Source organism: Setaria italica, chromosome IX (assembly GCF_000263155.2).
Source record: "Setaria italica strain Yugu1 chromosome IX, Setaria_italica_v2.0, whole genome shotgun sequence".
NCBI lineage: Eukaryota > Viridiplantae > Streptophyta > Magnoliopsida > Poales > Poaceae > Setaria > Setaria italica.
In genome coordinates this window covers 6,393,712-6,408,001 of record NC_028458.1, presented here as the reverse complement: position 1 = coordinate 6,408,001, position 14,290 = coordinate 6,393,712, and the positions used below count along the sequence as shown (strand labels likewise).

The window sequence follows — 14,290 nt, the reverse complement described above, 5'->3', positions numbered from 1 at the left end:
TACACGTCCCCCGAGGCACCCCCACCACTCCACCCCACACCACCACCAGCTGCGCCGCCCGCTTCGCAGTTGGCACCACCCCCAACCACCGCCAGGCCGCCCAGATCTGGTACGTGCCGCCCCTCGATTTGGCGCGCTCGATCCGGCGTCGTGCTGGAGATATGCCAGACTCGAGCTCAAATCTGGGAGACTCCACCGAGGCGAGATCCTAGTCGCGAATCGCAGGCGCCGCGATGCAGGCGCGGGTGGCGTCCATGGAGGACATGAAAGAGGCGCGGCAGGCGGCCGCGGCGGCGGGGCAGGGGAGGGTGGTGCCAACAGGGATGCTCAAGGTGTTCCTGGGCTTCCTGCTGCTGGGCGTGGGGCTGTCCGCCGCCGGCATGTACATGGCGCGGCACGCCGTGGCGGCGGCGGCGCCCGCGCTGTTCCGGCCGTGCCTGGGCGCCTCCGCCGCGGAGGAGGAGCCCGAGGGGCTGGAGCGGTGGACGCGGCCCCCAGCGCGCGTGGAGCACGCGATGACGGACGAGGAGCTGCTCTGGCGCGCGTCGTTCGCGCCGCGGCTGCGCGGGTACCCGTTCCGCCGCGTGCCCAAGGTGGCCTTCATGTTTCTCACGCGAGGCCCGTTGCCGCTGGCGCCGCTCTGGGAGCGGTTCTTCCGCGGGCACGAGGGGCGCTACTCCATCTACGTGCACGCGTTGCCATCCTACCACGCCAATTTCACCTCCGAATCCGTCTTCTACCGTCGCCAAATCCCCAGTAAGGTTAGCTCATCTCCCTCCTGCTTTACTTCACTTGGCCAGACAGTTGGAGGTAGCTTCGCTTACCTATACCGATCTAGTCTGATTGACACTTTGACAACAAATGCCCATTAGTGCCATGTTTGTACATTGACCTGTACTGTAAACTCAACGATTTTGCACGTGATTTGGCAAGTTGGTTACTGAGAACCTACTTCCCTGTACTTTAATATATTCATTTCAAACATTGATAATGAGTCTTACTATATGGAGAATTACTGCAAGGAAGCTTTAAATGATGACTTAAGAATACTGTGGAGAGGATACAGCTTGATCCTTATGTGTTTACTGTGTCCCCGGACAATGCAAATTTTGGGTGCTTGGTTCAATGATTGAAATTGAACTGAAAGAAGTCGATCAAATCCAAACAGATGTTTTGGCTACGAGGTTGAATTTTGTGATTTGAAGCTGATTAGCAGCGCTGCCAAATCATATTGCTGGACCTAATTCAAAGGAAACCTTTTTCAGCTGATTCTGCATGTACAGTTCTACACCTTACCAATACTCAAAGAGTTCACAGATTGGATTGCTCTTTTCTGTCATCACTGCACATTTGCGTTTAAAGTGAGATGGGCACCAACTCATTACAGAACACTGACTAGTAACTACTGCCATTGGGAAGGTTGTGTGGTTTTGTTTTTTGGGAAGACCGACCATTATTGTGATATTGCATTGGGTCATGGAGGGCGTGTGTTTTCCAGACCAAGTGGAGCACACACCTTGATTAACTGTGTGAAAACCACTGCACATAGATGTTTCTTGCTGGCCTCACAGCTATTGACGGATTGGTATTCTAGTACTGTGATGGTAGATGCTGTAAGCCATACAAACCAATTTATACATGATTGTCGTGTGTAGTATCATTTGATCATTTGGATGGTTATTTTCTTATGTTTCCCTGGTATTGAGATACCCTGACGTATTTGTTTGATTTGTGTTCTGATCACAGGTCGCAGAATGGGGTCAGATGACCATGTGTGATGCTGAGAGACGTCTACTGGCCAATGCTTTGCTGGATATATCCAACGAGTGGTTTGTGCTTGTGTCCGAGTCCTGCATTCCTATATTTGATTTCAACACAACATACAAATACTTCCAGAACTCAAGCCAAAGCTTTCTCATGGCATTTGATGACCCTGGACCATATGGACGGGGAAGATACAACTGGAACATGACCCCTGAGGTTGAACTTGACCAATGGCGCAAAGGCTCTCAATGGTTTGAAGTAGACAGAGAACTTGCTGTTGCAATCGTCAAAGACACGGTCTATTACCCGAAATTCAAGGAGTTCTGCAGGCCCCATTGTTATGTCGATGAACACTATTTCCCTACAATGCTGACTATTGAAGCTCCGCACAGCCTGGCTAACAGAAGTGTTACTTGGGTGGATTGGTCAAGAGGTGGTGCACATCCAGCCACGTTTGGCAGGGGTGATATCTCAGAGGAATTCCTGAGGAGAGTCCGAGAGGGGCGGACCTGTCTATACAATAACCAGAACTCCACAATGTGCTTCTTGTTTGCGCGGAAGTTTTCTCCAAGCGCATTGGAGCCATTGTTAGAGCTAGCACCCACTGTGCTCGGTTTTGGTTGATGACTTGATGTATGCTTGAAGAGGTGTTGCCTGTAATTTTGATATTAGATCAGTGTAGGATTACAGCGTGGAGACACGGGCTTAGATTGATGGATGTAAACACGCAGGGTGCCCGCCTCCACTGATTATTATACACAAACTTGTATTGTTTTGTACAGTATAAACTGACAATGGATCGGAAGTTTCTATTTTTTCTCTAGGATTGTTATTACTACCGTGCATCTCTTGGTTTATTGGAAGATAATGTACTGTAATTTTTGGGCGCAAAAATAGAGTTAAAGATGGAAATTTGGCATGCCACGTCACATGCAAGTCTGAGCCCAAAAAAAAATTGTTGAATAGAACGATGTAACAGTAGGACTGTTGGAGTGAACCTGGCCCAAAATCGAAGCTATACTGGAGATGGTCTTTCTGTTTGTCGCCGTCATGCAAAAACTGTGACCTCTTCGTTGGCATTGCTCACTGAGGACTACATATCCTGATATCTAGTTTTCAGCAGTGTCCAATGGCTTAGCCCCAAGGGAAACTGTTATACTCTATCCAATAAGAAGGCCAATCGCTTGTTTCATCCTTTCATCAGTCAGGGGGGCAAACGTCTGCAGCAAATGGCCACCTTGATTCAGAGGAATGTAAATAGCAGGAGGTGTCTTCGTTTCGGTTTTTTTTTTTTTTTAAGATCAGGAGGTGCCTTCTCACCGAGCTAGCATCCACTGCAACCATTCCTGACGGTAGAGAATCACGAAAGGCTGTGTAACTGTGTTTCAAGGCATGTATACACTTGATAGGTGTGATCCTGATTCTCTGGTTTTGAACTGAAAGAAGACCACATCAGGATCCTCCGGTCTTCTTTCAATTCTTTTTCCTCGGCACCCCATCATTGCAAATTGAATAAGAAAAATGGCTAGATCATCTCGCAAGTCTTTCCTAAAAAAAATCATCTCACAAGTCCCGAGTAACCAATGTAGACTTTGAGTGATTGAGACTTAGGGGATGTTTGGATCCTGAAGTTAAAGTTTAGTCCGTGTCACATCGAATATTTGGAGGCTAATTAGGAGGACTAAATATGAGTTAACTATAAAACTAATTACACATGTTGAGGCTACATGGCGAGACGAATTTATTAAGCCTAATTAATCCATCAGTAGCAAATGGTTACTTTAGCAGCACATTGTCAAATCATGGACTAATTAGGCTTAATAGATTTGTCTCGCCGTTTAGCCTCCATCTGTGCAATGGGTTTTGTAAATAATCTATATTTAATACCCCTAATTAGTATCTAAATATTCGATGTGACAGGAACTAAAGTTTAGCCTGAGGATCCAAACATCCCCCCGAGGGACGAAACCGGAGGTTCGGCATGATATTTTAGTCCAGCAACGTAAGCATTGAGGTTTTAATTATTTAAACCGGAAGTACTAGTCCATAAGGCAAGTTGCTAATTTTAGCTAAGCTGCTAGCAAGTTCCCCGAGTATAGAAAGGTCAGATGAGCGCAAAGGTTTCAATTAGCCTAGTACACGGTTAGGAAAAGGGTTTGGCTCGGTGAAGTATCCAAAATTATGCATTAACCGAAAAAATATCTTTGCTTCACATTGTTTATGGACACCATCTGAAAGTGTATTTACAAATAAGAATCTAATACTCCCTCCGTTTCAAATTATAAGTCATTTCAAGAATCTTGGAGAGTCAAAACAACTCAAGTTTGACTAAAATTATAGAGAAAATTATAAAGATTTATGACATCAAATAGGTATACTATGAAAATATAATTGATGAAGATTCTAATGATACTTAGTTGACATCATAAATGTTATTATATTATCATATAAATTTGGTCAAATTTGAGATACTTTGACTCTCCAAGATTCTTGGAATGATTTATAATTTGGGATGGAGGGAGACAGTAATTATACGCTAACAATTTGTTAAAAAATAAGATGCCTTAGATATAGAGAAAAGGGATCGGAGTATATAGATCACACAAGGACACAACACACAAGGCTTTGAACAACAGGTGCGTGACTTAGCGTAGTACAGTGGTGTGTGGGTAATGTGCACTTGTGTAATCAAAGAAAATTAGTAATATGCATATTCTACATGACATTATTCAACGATGGTTTGACCTCGTTAATAATAAAATAAATATGCTAATCAACCAACTAGGGCAAGAACTCATAGCTCTCGGCTCTCTTCACAACTTCACCCAACCTGAACTTTATCACCATTTGAGGTTCATAGTCTTACCACCGGTCTGTACCAATGACGCATAGGACCAGCCATCCAGCCGACCAGGCTCTACGTGTCCTTGAAATAGTCTGATGGTGTTACAGGAAAAATGCCATGGAATCGGTCCACACACAGCCGAAGCCAATGTTTACCAATGCCTGCCGCCCCCCTTCATGGCTTTCGTACACCGGGTCCATCTGACTGCGCCACCTCCGTTGACGAGAGCATGCCGCCAAGCGCCACCCGCTCAAATCAAACCCCACCACCGCCCGCTTCGAGGTTCGCGCCACCCCAACCGCGCCGCCGCAACCCCCCAGAAGGCCAGAGCTCGAACGTGTAGATGTGGTGCGCCCCTGATCCGCGTCGCGCGGAGACATGCGACGCTCGCGCTCAAATACGTGGGGGGGGGATCAGTTCCACTCCACGGCGTTTGAGAGAAATCCCAGCCGGGCACCGCCGCGACGCAGGCGCGGGTGGAATCCATGGAGGACGCGAAGCAGGCTGCCCTGCCCGCGGCGCCGGCGCAGGAGCAGCGCAGGGTGTTCCCGGCGGGGTTGCTCAGGCTGTCCCTGGGGTTCCTGCTGCTCGGCGTCGGGGTGGGGCTGTCCGCGTTCGGGCTGTTCCTGGCGCGGCACTCCGAGGCGGTGGCGGCGGCCGCGCCCGCCCTGTTCCGGCCGTGCGTGGCGGCGCCTGAGGAAGGGGAGGAGATGGAGCTGGAACGGTGGATCCGACCACCCGCCCGCGCGCGGCACGCCATGACAGACGAGGAGCTGCTCTGGCTCGCGTCGTCCGCTCCGCGGGCGCGCGGCCACCGCGGGTACCCGTTCCGGCGCGTGCCCAAGGTGGCCTTCATGTTCCTCGCGCATGGCCCGCTGCCGCTGGCGCCGCTCTGGGAGCGCTTCTTCCGGGGGAACGAGGGGCGCTACTCCATCTACGTCCACACGATGCCTGTGTACCGGGCCAACTTCACCTCCGACTCCGTCTTCTACCGCCGCCAAATCCCCAGCAAGGTTAGCTCGTCGCCTCCCCCAATCAGCCAATCTAGCGCCAGGATGGCGCCAAATCCCCAACCTATTTATTCTGGATTCAAGGAGCATTTCTGATTAGGAAAGTATTCATATACACTGAATATACATGGCGGAGTACTTACTACAAGTAAGGAAGCCGTAAGTAATGCACCAGTCAATTCCATGGAGAAAAATGTGATTTCAACCTCATATATAGAGGTTGCTACATTCCTATCATGCGGGGGTGTCAAATTAAGAACTGGAAGAACATAACTAGAATAGTAGATCACTAATTTGTTCATAGTTACTCATTTACTGATTGTCATTGTAGTATTGTACTATTTTGATGTTACAATAATGTATTTATCTTAAAATTGTACAACTTTGATGTGGACAAGATGCAGATCATATGGACGTTGAACAAGCATGTCTCTCTCATTGCCATGCACATACTATTATTTGATCAACTGGAGCAGTTATTTATTTCTGTTGCTTCTTTCTTGTATGGAGATACCCTGCTGGAATATCTGTTTGAAATAACGTTCGCTGATTACAGGTTGTGGAATGGGGTCAGATGACAATGTGTGACGCTGAGAGACGCCTGCTTGCCAATGCTTTGCTGGACATATCCAACGAATGGTTTGTGCTAGTGTCCGAGTCGTGCATTCCTCTGTTTGATTTCAACACAACCTACCAATACTTCCAGAATTCAAGCCAAAGCTTTGTCATGTCGATCGATGATCCTGGAAGAGATGGACGAGGGCGATATAATTTAAACATGGCGCCCGAAGTTTATCTTGAACAATGGCGCAAGGGCTGGCAGTGGTTTGAGGTCGACAGAGAACTTGCCATTGCGATTGTCAGGGACACGTTGTATTACCCAAAGTTCAAGAAGTTCTGCAGGCCTGGCTGCTATGCTGACGAGCACTATATCCAGACGATGCTCACGATTGAAGCCACTCATAGCCTGGCCAACAGGACGGTTACCTGGGTGGATTGGTCCAGAGGCGGTCCACACGCAGCACATCCGGCAACGTTTGGTAGAGGTGATATCACGGAGGAGTTCTTGAGGGGAATTCGAGGGGGTGAGACTTGTATGTACAATAACCAGAACTCAACGATGTGCCACTTGTTTGCTCGGAAGTTTGCACCAAGTGCATTGGAGCCATTGTTAGAATTAGCACCCACCGTGCTCGGTTTTGGTTAATATCGTTTTATATGTTGTAACCAGTGCATCCTATAATTTTTTTTGATTAGATTACTGTGGATCATTACATTTGTGGAGATTTTCGGTGGACGAATTGACGAAACCATGAACCCTGACCACCTCCACCTGATTATTTTACACGAACTTTTATCTGTACGATGAACTGATAATCAATGGATCACAAGAGACTAGGATTATTATGACCCTGAATTTTTTTTGTTCATTGGAAGGCTATATTGTTTTTTGGGAAAGGACGGTAAGAGATTTGCCGCAAGTTTTATCATATAGTAGAAACAAAAAGGAAGAGTAACACAAAAAATGGCTGCCCGCTGTTGGAACATTTGGCCCATCTCGTGCTGCTGCGTGGAAGCCATTGGGCTGCAGCTGGTTGGACCACTTTGTTGCATATAGAAAAGTTTTATGGGTTTAGCACCACATTGTCAATCTATGATGGTGGGAACAAAGATATAAGGATAAGCACGTCTAGCCCTCGGAGCAGGATAAGCACGTCCGCGTATGTGCGGTGGCTCCGTTGCTAGTACTACAGATTCATATGAGTGATCAACCATTCCTACACATTACAAAATTAACAAGGCCTAAGATTAATTTGATTTCTTTGGTGCTAGTACTACAGATCCGGTCGATAGATCCGGTCCACGCACACCGTTCTTACATAGGCGAACTCAGGCCTTGTTTAGTTGGCCAAATTGGAAGATGCAAAATTAACACTGTAGCACACTGTAGCGTTTCGTTTGTATTTGTGAATTATTATCCAAACATTGACTAATTAGGCTTAAAAGATTCGTCTCGCAAAGTACAACAAAACTGTGCAATTAGTTTTTAATTTCATCTACATTTAGTACTCCATGCATGTACCGCAAGTTTGATGCGATGGTGAATCTTCTTTTTGCATGGTGTTAAAGTTGGGAGTTAGGGGTGAAGTAAACAAGAGCTCAGCGCCTTCGTGGCTTCCATAGACTGGTCCATCTATAACTGGACCACCTCCGTTGATGGGAGCAAAGCCGGCAAGCAGCGGGGCACCCACGAGGCCACGATGCGGCGCGGCGTCAGGCACCCTCACGCCCAAATCTGGGGGATCCCACGTTGTCGTCACGCCGGAGAGCTCCTAGTCGGCTAGTCCCTGGCCGCGCTGCAGGCGCGGATGGCGTCCATGGAGGACGGCGTGAAGGAGGCGAGGCAGAGGCTGTTCCCGTGGGAGATGCTCAAGGCGTTCCTGCTGCTCGGCGTGGCGCTGTCCGTGGTCGGCGGCATGCTCATGGCGCGGCACGGGCACGCGGCGGTGTCCGTCGCGGTCGCGCCCGCGCTGTTCCGGCCGTGGCCGTGGGCCTCCCCCGCCGCTTCCGCCGCGGCGGCGGCGGAGGGGCTGGAGCACTCGATGACGGACGAGGAGCTCCTCTGGCGCGCGTCGTTCGCCCCGGGGGTGCGGCGCTACCCGTTCCGGCGCGTGCCCAAGGTGGCCTTCATGTTCCTCACGCGCGGCCCGCTGCCGCGGCGCCGCTCTGGGAGCGCTACTTCCGGGGACACGAGGGGCGCTACTCCATTTACGTCCACGCGCTGCCGTCATACCGGGCCAACTTCACCTCCGAATCCGTCTTCTATCGGCGCCAAATCCCTAGTAAGGTCAGCTCGCCTGCTTCTAGCTTGTCCGATCTAGATAGTTTGACAGCAAAAACAAAACCCAGATCCGATTTAGTGCCAGGATTGTACATTGAGCTGTATTGTGCTGTTCAATGGCTATTGATACTGACGTTTCAGTTCATTTAATGGAATCCTAGGTATACTACATTCCAGAAGTATCACTGTATTAGCGCTGATGTCCTGAGCTACTTAATGTGGTTCCTCTAGGAAAATGCATTACTGTACTCAAGTTGGTACTTCACTAGAAGTGTGATTGTGCCATCTCTATCAGCAGATCATTTGTACCATCTCCCCTTGATGTAGTCTGCTAGTGTGATTGTTGTGTGCACAGGGGCATATTATTAAAAAATAAAAACGTTGCGGGGTTGACAATTGAATTGATGGAAGCTGATAGCAACAGAAGTTCCTGATCCGTGCCTTAATGAAGATGTCCAGTTTTACACAGAGTTAAGTTTGGTGCGGTGTATCTGCAAGTACCATTATTTACCTTCAACAGATATGTGGTTTGAACCTAATTCACATTGCTGCCTCACATATCGCCATACTTACAATTGGGAGATAGCCATTTTGCCATTTCCTTCTTAGCACAGAGTAACAATTTTCAAATGCTCAAAGAATATGGACAACAAGTTTTGAAGTCGAAAAGGATCAAAGTAAGATGGATAACCAACTTACGCTGAAACACCGACTAAAATGATTATCTGAGTAGCATTGAAAAGGTTGTGCTTCTAACTTTTGAGAAAACCGACCTTTTAAAATAAAGAACTGGCTTTACCTCTTTCTATAGATGTTTCTCATATTTGTATTCTACTTGTCGATTATGTAAAGCATATGGGCCAACCTACTTCATATGCCTAATTGTGCCCTAATGTTGTTTAATCAACTGGAGGAGTGATTTCTGTGGCTTCCCTGTCTGTATTCAGATACCCTGACACCTATTTGATTTGTGTACTGATCACAGGTTGCTGAGTGGGGTAAGATGACCATGTGCGATGCTGAGAGGCGTCTACTTGCCAACGCCTTGCTGGATATATCCAATGAATGGTTTGTGCTTGTGTCCGAGTCATGCATTCCTATATTTGATTTCAACACAACATACCAATACTTCCTGAACTCAAGCCAAAGCTTTGTCATGTCGATTGATGATCCTGGACCATATGGACGGGGGCGATACAACTGGAACATGACCCCTGAGGTTGAACTTGACCAGTGGCGCAAGGGTCGCAATGGTTTGAAGTAGACAGAGAACTTGCTATTGAGATTGTCAAGGACACGGTATACCACCCAAAGTTTGAGGAGTTCTGCAGGCCTAGTTGTTATGCTGATGAGCACTATATCCAGACAATGCTCTCGATTGAAGTTCCACATGCCCTTGCTAACAGGAGCGTTACTTGGGTAGACTGGTCTAGAATTGCTGCACATCCAGCAAGGTTTGGCAGGCGTGATATCACGGAGGAATTCTTGAGGGAAGTTCGAGAGGGACAGACTTGTCTGTACAATGATCAGAATACAACAATGTGCTTTTTGTTTGCTCGGAAGTTTGCTCCAAGTGCACTGGAGCCATTGTTAGAGTTGGCACCCACTGTCCTTGGTTTTGGATGAGTATGTTATAGAGACTTGCTAGATGTAATGCGACTTAAATCTCGCAATACCTAGAGAGGGTTAGGTTTAGCAAAGGGCTGTCAGTTGGGGTTGATCTGAGACTACGGAATTTTAGATCAAATGTTCAAAATAGGTCACCATGTTTTAACCGGTGCCACATGTAATTTTTATATTGTATCATTGTTGGATTAGATTACATATATGAACTTATCTTGATGGATGAAAATATGCTCGGTGCATAAACTTTTCTCTTGTATTGCATGATGAGTGAACTGTGGATATATGCTTTGTACAGTAAACTGAAAATGAATCTCAAGAGAGCTTCTCTCTTGGATTAATACCTTTTAATGTGAAATTTTGAGGGAAAAATACTGAGGAAAAGCAAAAGCTTGATATGGCCACATGCAAAGTTGCGGGCCAAAAATATAATGCAGAAAATGTAATTGGAACGAAGTATGATGTGGCAATCAGCCTCAGTCTGAACCTTGCCCAAATTCCAAGCTGTACTGGTGATGTCCCTGTCTGTTTCCAACTTTCCATCCATACAGCAAAACCTGTGGCCTTCGTTCCTCGGGACTAGCAGATATCAAGCATAGCAGCTTACTAGCATCTAGCAACACTGTCCCATGGCTTGGCCCCAAGGGAAACTGATGGATCCAATCAGAAGCCCGATCGCTGCAACTTCATCTTTTCATCAGTCAGCGGTGAAGCATCTCCAGCAAGGCGTCATCTTGGCTCACAGGAATGGAATTAGCAGGAGGTGCCTCCTGACGCTGCTGACATCCACTGCAGCCATACCAGACAGCAGTGAATCAAGGAAGGCTCTACTGCAAGGTGAGCACCAAATTGATCAGATTTTTCTGGATTTGAACTAGTAATATTACCGGTTGATTTGCTATCCACCTTGGATGTATCAATAATTTGGTCTGTGCGTTCGTATACGCAGAGTATCTGAAGAAATCAAAGGAGAACAAGGAAAAGAATGACAAGGAGGTATGCTGACTCTTTCAATTCCTTTCTCCTTAGTATCCCATCATTATTTCCGATTGATTGAGAAAAATGGCTGAATCATGGCACAAGTCCCGAGTAAACAAGGCGACTTTTGAGCAAGACTGATTACGGATTTAAGCAAAGGAAACCAGAAGTATCAGAATAAACTTTTACTAGTCTGGGTGTCGAAGTAAAGTAGTCCAAATGACTAGCTTTGGGGAAAGTTAGGCTTGCAATGTCATTTTAGGCTTGTTGTATACTGTATTTCCCACCTCCCATTGTATACTGCATAGTTCATTGGTTGAAGTAAATGGATGACTCGAAAAGAAAGGGAACATCTGTGCTAGTTGCAGGTCAAAGCTAAAGTTTTGCTGAACGTCTATTGACTCCAAACTTTAGGAAAATTCTCATTCAGGCATGAAGTTTCATTTGCCGTGTAGCCCCTTAATTTACAATTTCAAAGAAACTCGTGGTTCCAAAGTTTATTACGTCCTTAATAATCCAGATATCGGTTGGTTTTTCCTCATGCAAACGTGAAATGACATAAGAAATATCAACTGAAAATGTCATTCATGTATAACACTCCCAGTGATCGGTCGAAACGGCAGCCGTCGTTTCCTTCTAAAATCTAAAATGACGCTGCTACCGATCCTCTGCTGTTTCTCATATTTTCCAGAGGCTGGATGACTACTACAAGAGGAATTACAAGGACTACTTCGGGCTCATCGAGGGCCCGGCCAGAGAGAAGAAAGAAGAGGAGCGCACAGAGTCGGAGAAACGTATCCTCGAGTGGCTTGACAAGAACAAGTAGTCAGTACCAGGAGAAGGGTGCTGAAATTCTCACAGCCTTCTTCCAGTTCTTGCTGTAGGCTATAGCTATGGCGCTGTGTAAGAAGCATGTTGCTTGCAGGTCATACTTTTTTTTCAATACAAAATTGACTCACAATCCACGAATAGCAAATAGAGCCGAAGCTGGAAGATATCCCATGCAGCAATCGTGTGGCTCGCCATATGCTGCACTTGGTATGAGGGTATGAGCATGTGACACAAACCATGAGATATATAAATTTTAAGAAAACAATGAAACAACTGTCTGGGTGGTGTAGTTGGTTATCACGTTAGTCTCACACACTAAAGGTCCCCAGTTCGAACCTGGGCTCAGACACATTTATTTTTTGACATTTTGCTCCGTTTTTCTTGCTATTCTCTCTATGCCTTCCTTGCATATGTTGCTCCCCGATTTTTCTTGAACAAGTGCTTGCTTGCTTCTTCAAATCTGCCACTTCCGAGTACAACATTTCTAACCGGGAAAAGGAAGTATACTTTCCCTTCCAGCTTAAACAAAGCCCCGGGGATATCAGTCACTGCCGCAAAGATCCGCAAGCCGCAACCGTATACATGGGCAGAAAGTAGCATTCGGGAACCGGGAGCCGATTGCTCGACCAAAACCCAAACAAAACACACACCGCCACCACAGCATTCAACTTTCAACACCATCCCGCCCGAGGATACAGCTTCCAGCCTTCGTCTCCAACCAGGCGTCACCCATCGGACCACGGTATCCACCGGTTGGTCCGGCCGGGCGAGCCGCGACGCCTGCCTAACACTTTGACATCCGCGGCCGTACTAGTAGTACCTTAACGGAGCACAACTTTTGTCGCCCCCGCGCTAATCGAATCCCGCAGCCAACATAGCCGGATAATGCAGTCTAGTGGGCCACGTGAGCGCAGCACCGATCCAGATCCCTGCCGTTTTTTAACTACTACCCGCCACGCGCGGCTCACCCGCGGGCCGTAGAAAATGGCCCGCAGGATCGCGGCAGCCGCCTGGTTGGAGTTGGAGCCCGCACCGCAACGCCTCCAGCTCGCGCTAGTGCCCGGCGCCCGGCGGTGCCGCTTGGTGGCGACGGCCGGCGACATTTGGCAGCGGCGGGTTTGACCAGCGCGGGGGAGTGCGGAGTGGTTGCGTTAGATTAGGCGTGCGTGGTTAGGTTAGGTGGCCCGCAACGGCGCCGTGTCTCTGTTCGGTGATGCAACGCGACGCAGCGCAGCCGACCCAACCCAACCCAATCATCCGCCCGCCCGTCGACGTCCAGCTCAGTGCTCCGCATCATTCCCATTCACCAGTTTTCGCTCGAGCGCCGCGGTGGTGGAAAGTGGAAACGGGTCGTTGCCTCGTGGGTGTCACGCCGATCGGGCGATGGTGCCCGGCGGCGGCGAATCGCGGAGCGTGGCGTGGCGTTGTCACTCGTGAAATCGTGATGGTCTGATGGAACGTGCGGTTCGGGATAGAGGAAAACCCCAAGCGAAGCACGCTCGTACACCTGTACGGGGCAGGAGTTGATTACGAACTACTGCTAGTTTGCTACTCCGCTACGAGTTCATACGCCTTGCGTACGAAAGACTTGCGTTTTGCTTGTAGTTGCTTTAATTTCTTTCTTCGGAAGAGCGATTAATTAGCGGCCGATTCAAGTTCGAGCGATGCAACGGCAAAACGAGTTTTTAAAGAGAAAAAAATAGTAGGACTTCGCTGTCAGGGGTTTACGTGCAGCTTTCATCTCCGAAAGGGACAGGAAGTTAGGGGGCGCTCAACAGAATCTGCCGAACGAGATGGCGAAGAGTTCAAACGAGCGGAGGCTGCTGCCACCGTTGCCGACTCGCCGCAACGGTACGAAAAAAACCGAGACGGCGCTCGGCTCCAAGCCCTCTCTCTCAGCTCCGCTTCCCGGGTACAAAAAGCAGCGGCCGTGAAGCCCTACCGGGCAGCGAGAGGAAGAAGAGAGGGGTAAAGGAAATAAAATAATTAGCTTTTCAATTAAATGCGGCAATTTGTTTTTCCCCGCTTAATCATATATCGGCTCTGTTGGCTTGGCTGGCTGGCTCTGCCTCGGCCTGCCTGCCTTTCTCCCCTCCTCACTCGCCCCCCGCGCCCCCACTCGAGATAATGAATTTTATCATTTTCTGTAATAAAGATTGGACTCTCAATTATCCTCTACTGGATGCTTCTGATTGATTGATTATCTTTTAAAGGATTATAACTGAGCGCAAGGGACTCCGTGTGAGGGCTCTTTTCTCTAGTTTCTTTTTTCTGTACCACGATAAAGCATGCTTTGCAGTATGCAGTCCTGCTAGATCTGTACCCCCCACAATTTGTCAATACACACGCCCTATCCCAGTGAATTACGTCTTGCTGATTGGTGTGGTGAAAATACCC

At 47.9% G+C, this 14,290-nt stretch overlaps 3 protein-coding genes, 1 non-coding gene and 1 pseudogene across 4 annotated transcripts; all 5 read left to right on the top strand.

The window, feature by feature from the left end:
• Positions 1-25: 25 nt before the first annotated feature.
• On the top strand, positions 26-2,602 carry LOC101780921. Its single transcript, XM_004981829.2, has 2 exons — positions 26-761; positions 1,747-2,602. Exons 1-2 carry the CDS (start codon positions 234-236, stop codon positions 2,386-2,388), a joined length of 1,170 nt encoding a protein of 389 aa, XP_004981886.1. The 5' UTR covers positions 26-233; the 3' UTR covers positions 2,389-2,602.
• A 391-nt stretch (positions 2,603-2,993) lies between these two features.
• LOC101760830 lies at positions 2,994-6,935 on the top strand. Its single transcript, XM_012842616.3, has 3 exons — positions 2,994-3,017; positions 5,059-5,622; positions 6,176-6,935. Exons 1-3 carry the CDS (start codon positions 2,994-2,996, stop codon positions 6,824-6,826), a joined length of 1,239 nt encoding a protein of 412 aa, XP_012698070.2. The 3' UTR covers positions 6,827-6,935.
• A 913-nt stretch (positions 6,936-7,848) lies between these two features.
• Positions 7,849-10,343, top strand: LOC101780514 (annotated as a pseudogene).
• Positions 10,344-10,643: 300 nt separating this feature from the next.
• LOC101780113 lies at positions 10,644-12,166 on the top strand. Its single transcript, XM_004981828.4, has 3 exons — positions 10,644-10,921; positions 11,034-11,080; positions 11,754-12,166. Exons 1-3 carry the CDS (start codon positions 10,714-10,716, stop codon positions 11,886-11,888), a joined length of 390 nt encoding a protein of 129 aa, XP_004981885.1. The 5' UTR covers positions 10,644-10,713; the 3' UTR covers positions 11,889-12,166.
• A 2-nt stretch (positions 12,167-12,168) lies between these two features.
• Positions 12,169-12,242, top strand: TRNAV-CAC. The gene has a single exon. It is a non-coding gene; the product is annotated as a tRNA-Val (tRNA).
• Positions 12,243-14,290: the final 2,048 nt, after the last annotated feature.

Excerpts from the sequence above, each read along its gene's own strand:
- LOC101780921 (XM_004981829.2), top strand. The coding sequence starts at position 234 with ATGCAGGCGCGGGTGGCGTCCATGGAGGACATGAAAGAGGCGCGGCAG. Across the intron at positions 762-1,746 it reads GTCGCCAAATCCCCAGTAAG|GTCGCAGAATGGGGTCAGAT; the intron begins GTTAGCTCATCT and ends TTCTGATCACAG.
- LOC101760830 (XM_012842616.3), top strand. The coding sequence starts at position 2,994 with ATGGCCACCTTGATTCAGAGGAAT. Across the intron at positions 3,018-5,058 it reads CCACCTTGATTCAGAGGAAT|CCGGGCACCGCCGCGACGCA; the intron begins GTAAATAGCAGG and ends GAGAAATCCCAG. Across the intron at positions 5,623-6,175 it reads GCCGCCAAATCCCCAGCAAG|GTTGTGGAATGGGGTCAGAT; the intron begins GTTAGCTCGTCG and ends CGCTGATTACAG.
- LOC101780113 (XM_004981828.4), top strand. The coding sequence starts at position 10,714 with ATGGCTTGGCCCCAAGGGAAACTGATGGATCCAATCAGAAGCCCGATC. Across the intron at positions 10,922-11,033 it reads AAGGAAGGCTCTACTGCAAG|AGTATCTGAAGAAATCAAAG; the intron begins GTGAGCACCAAA and ends TCGTATACGCAG. Across the intron at positions 11,081-11,753 it reads AGGAAAAGAATGACAAGGAG|AGGCTGGATGACTACTACAA; the intron begins GTATGCTGACTC and ends CATATTTTCCAG.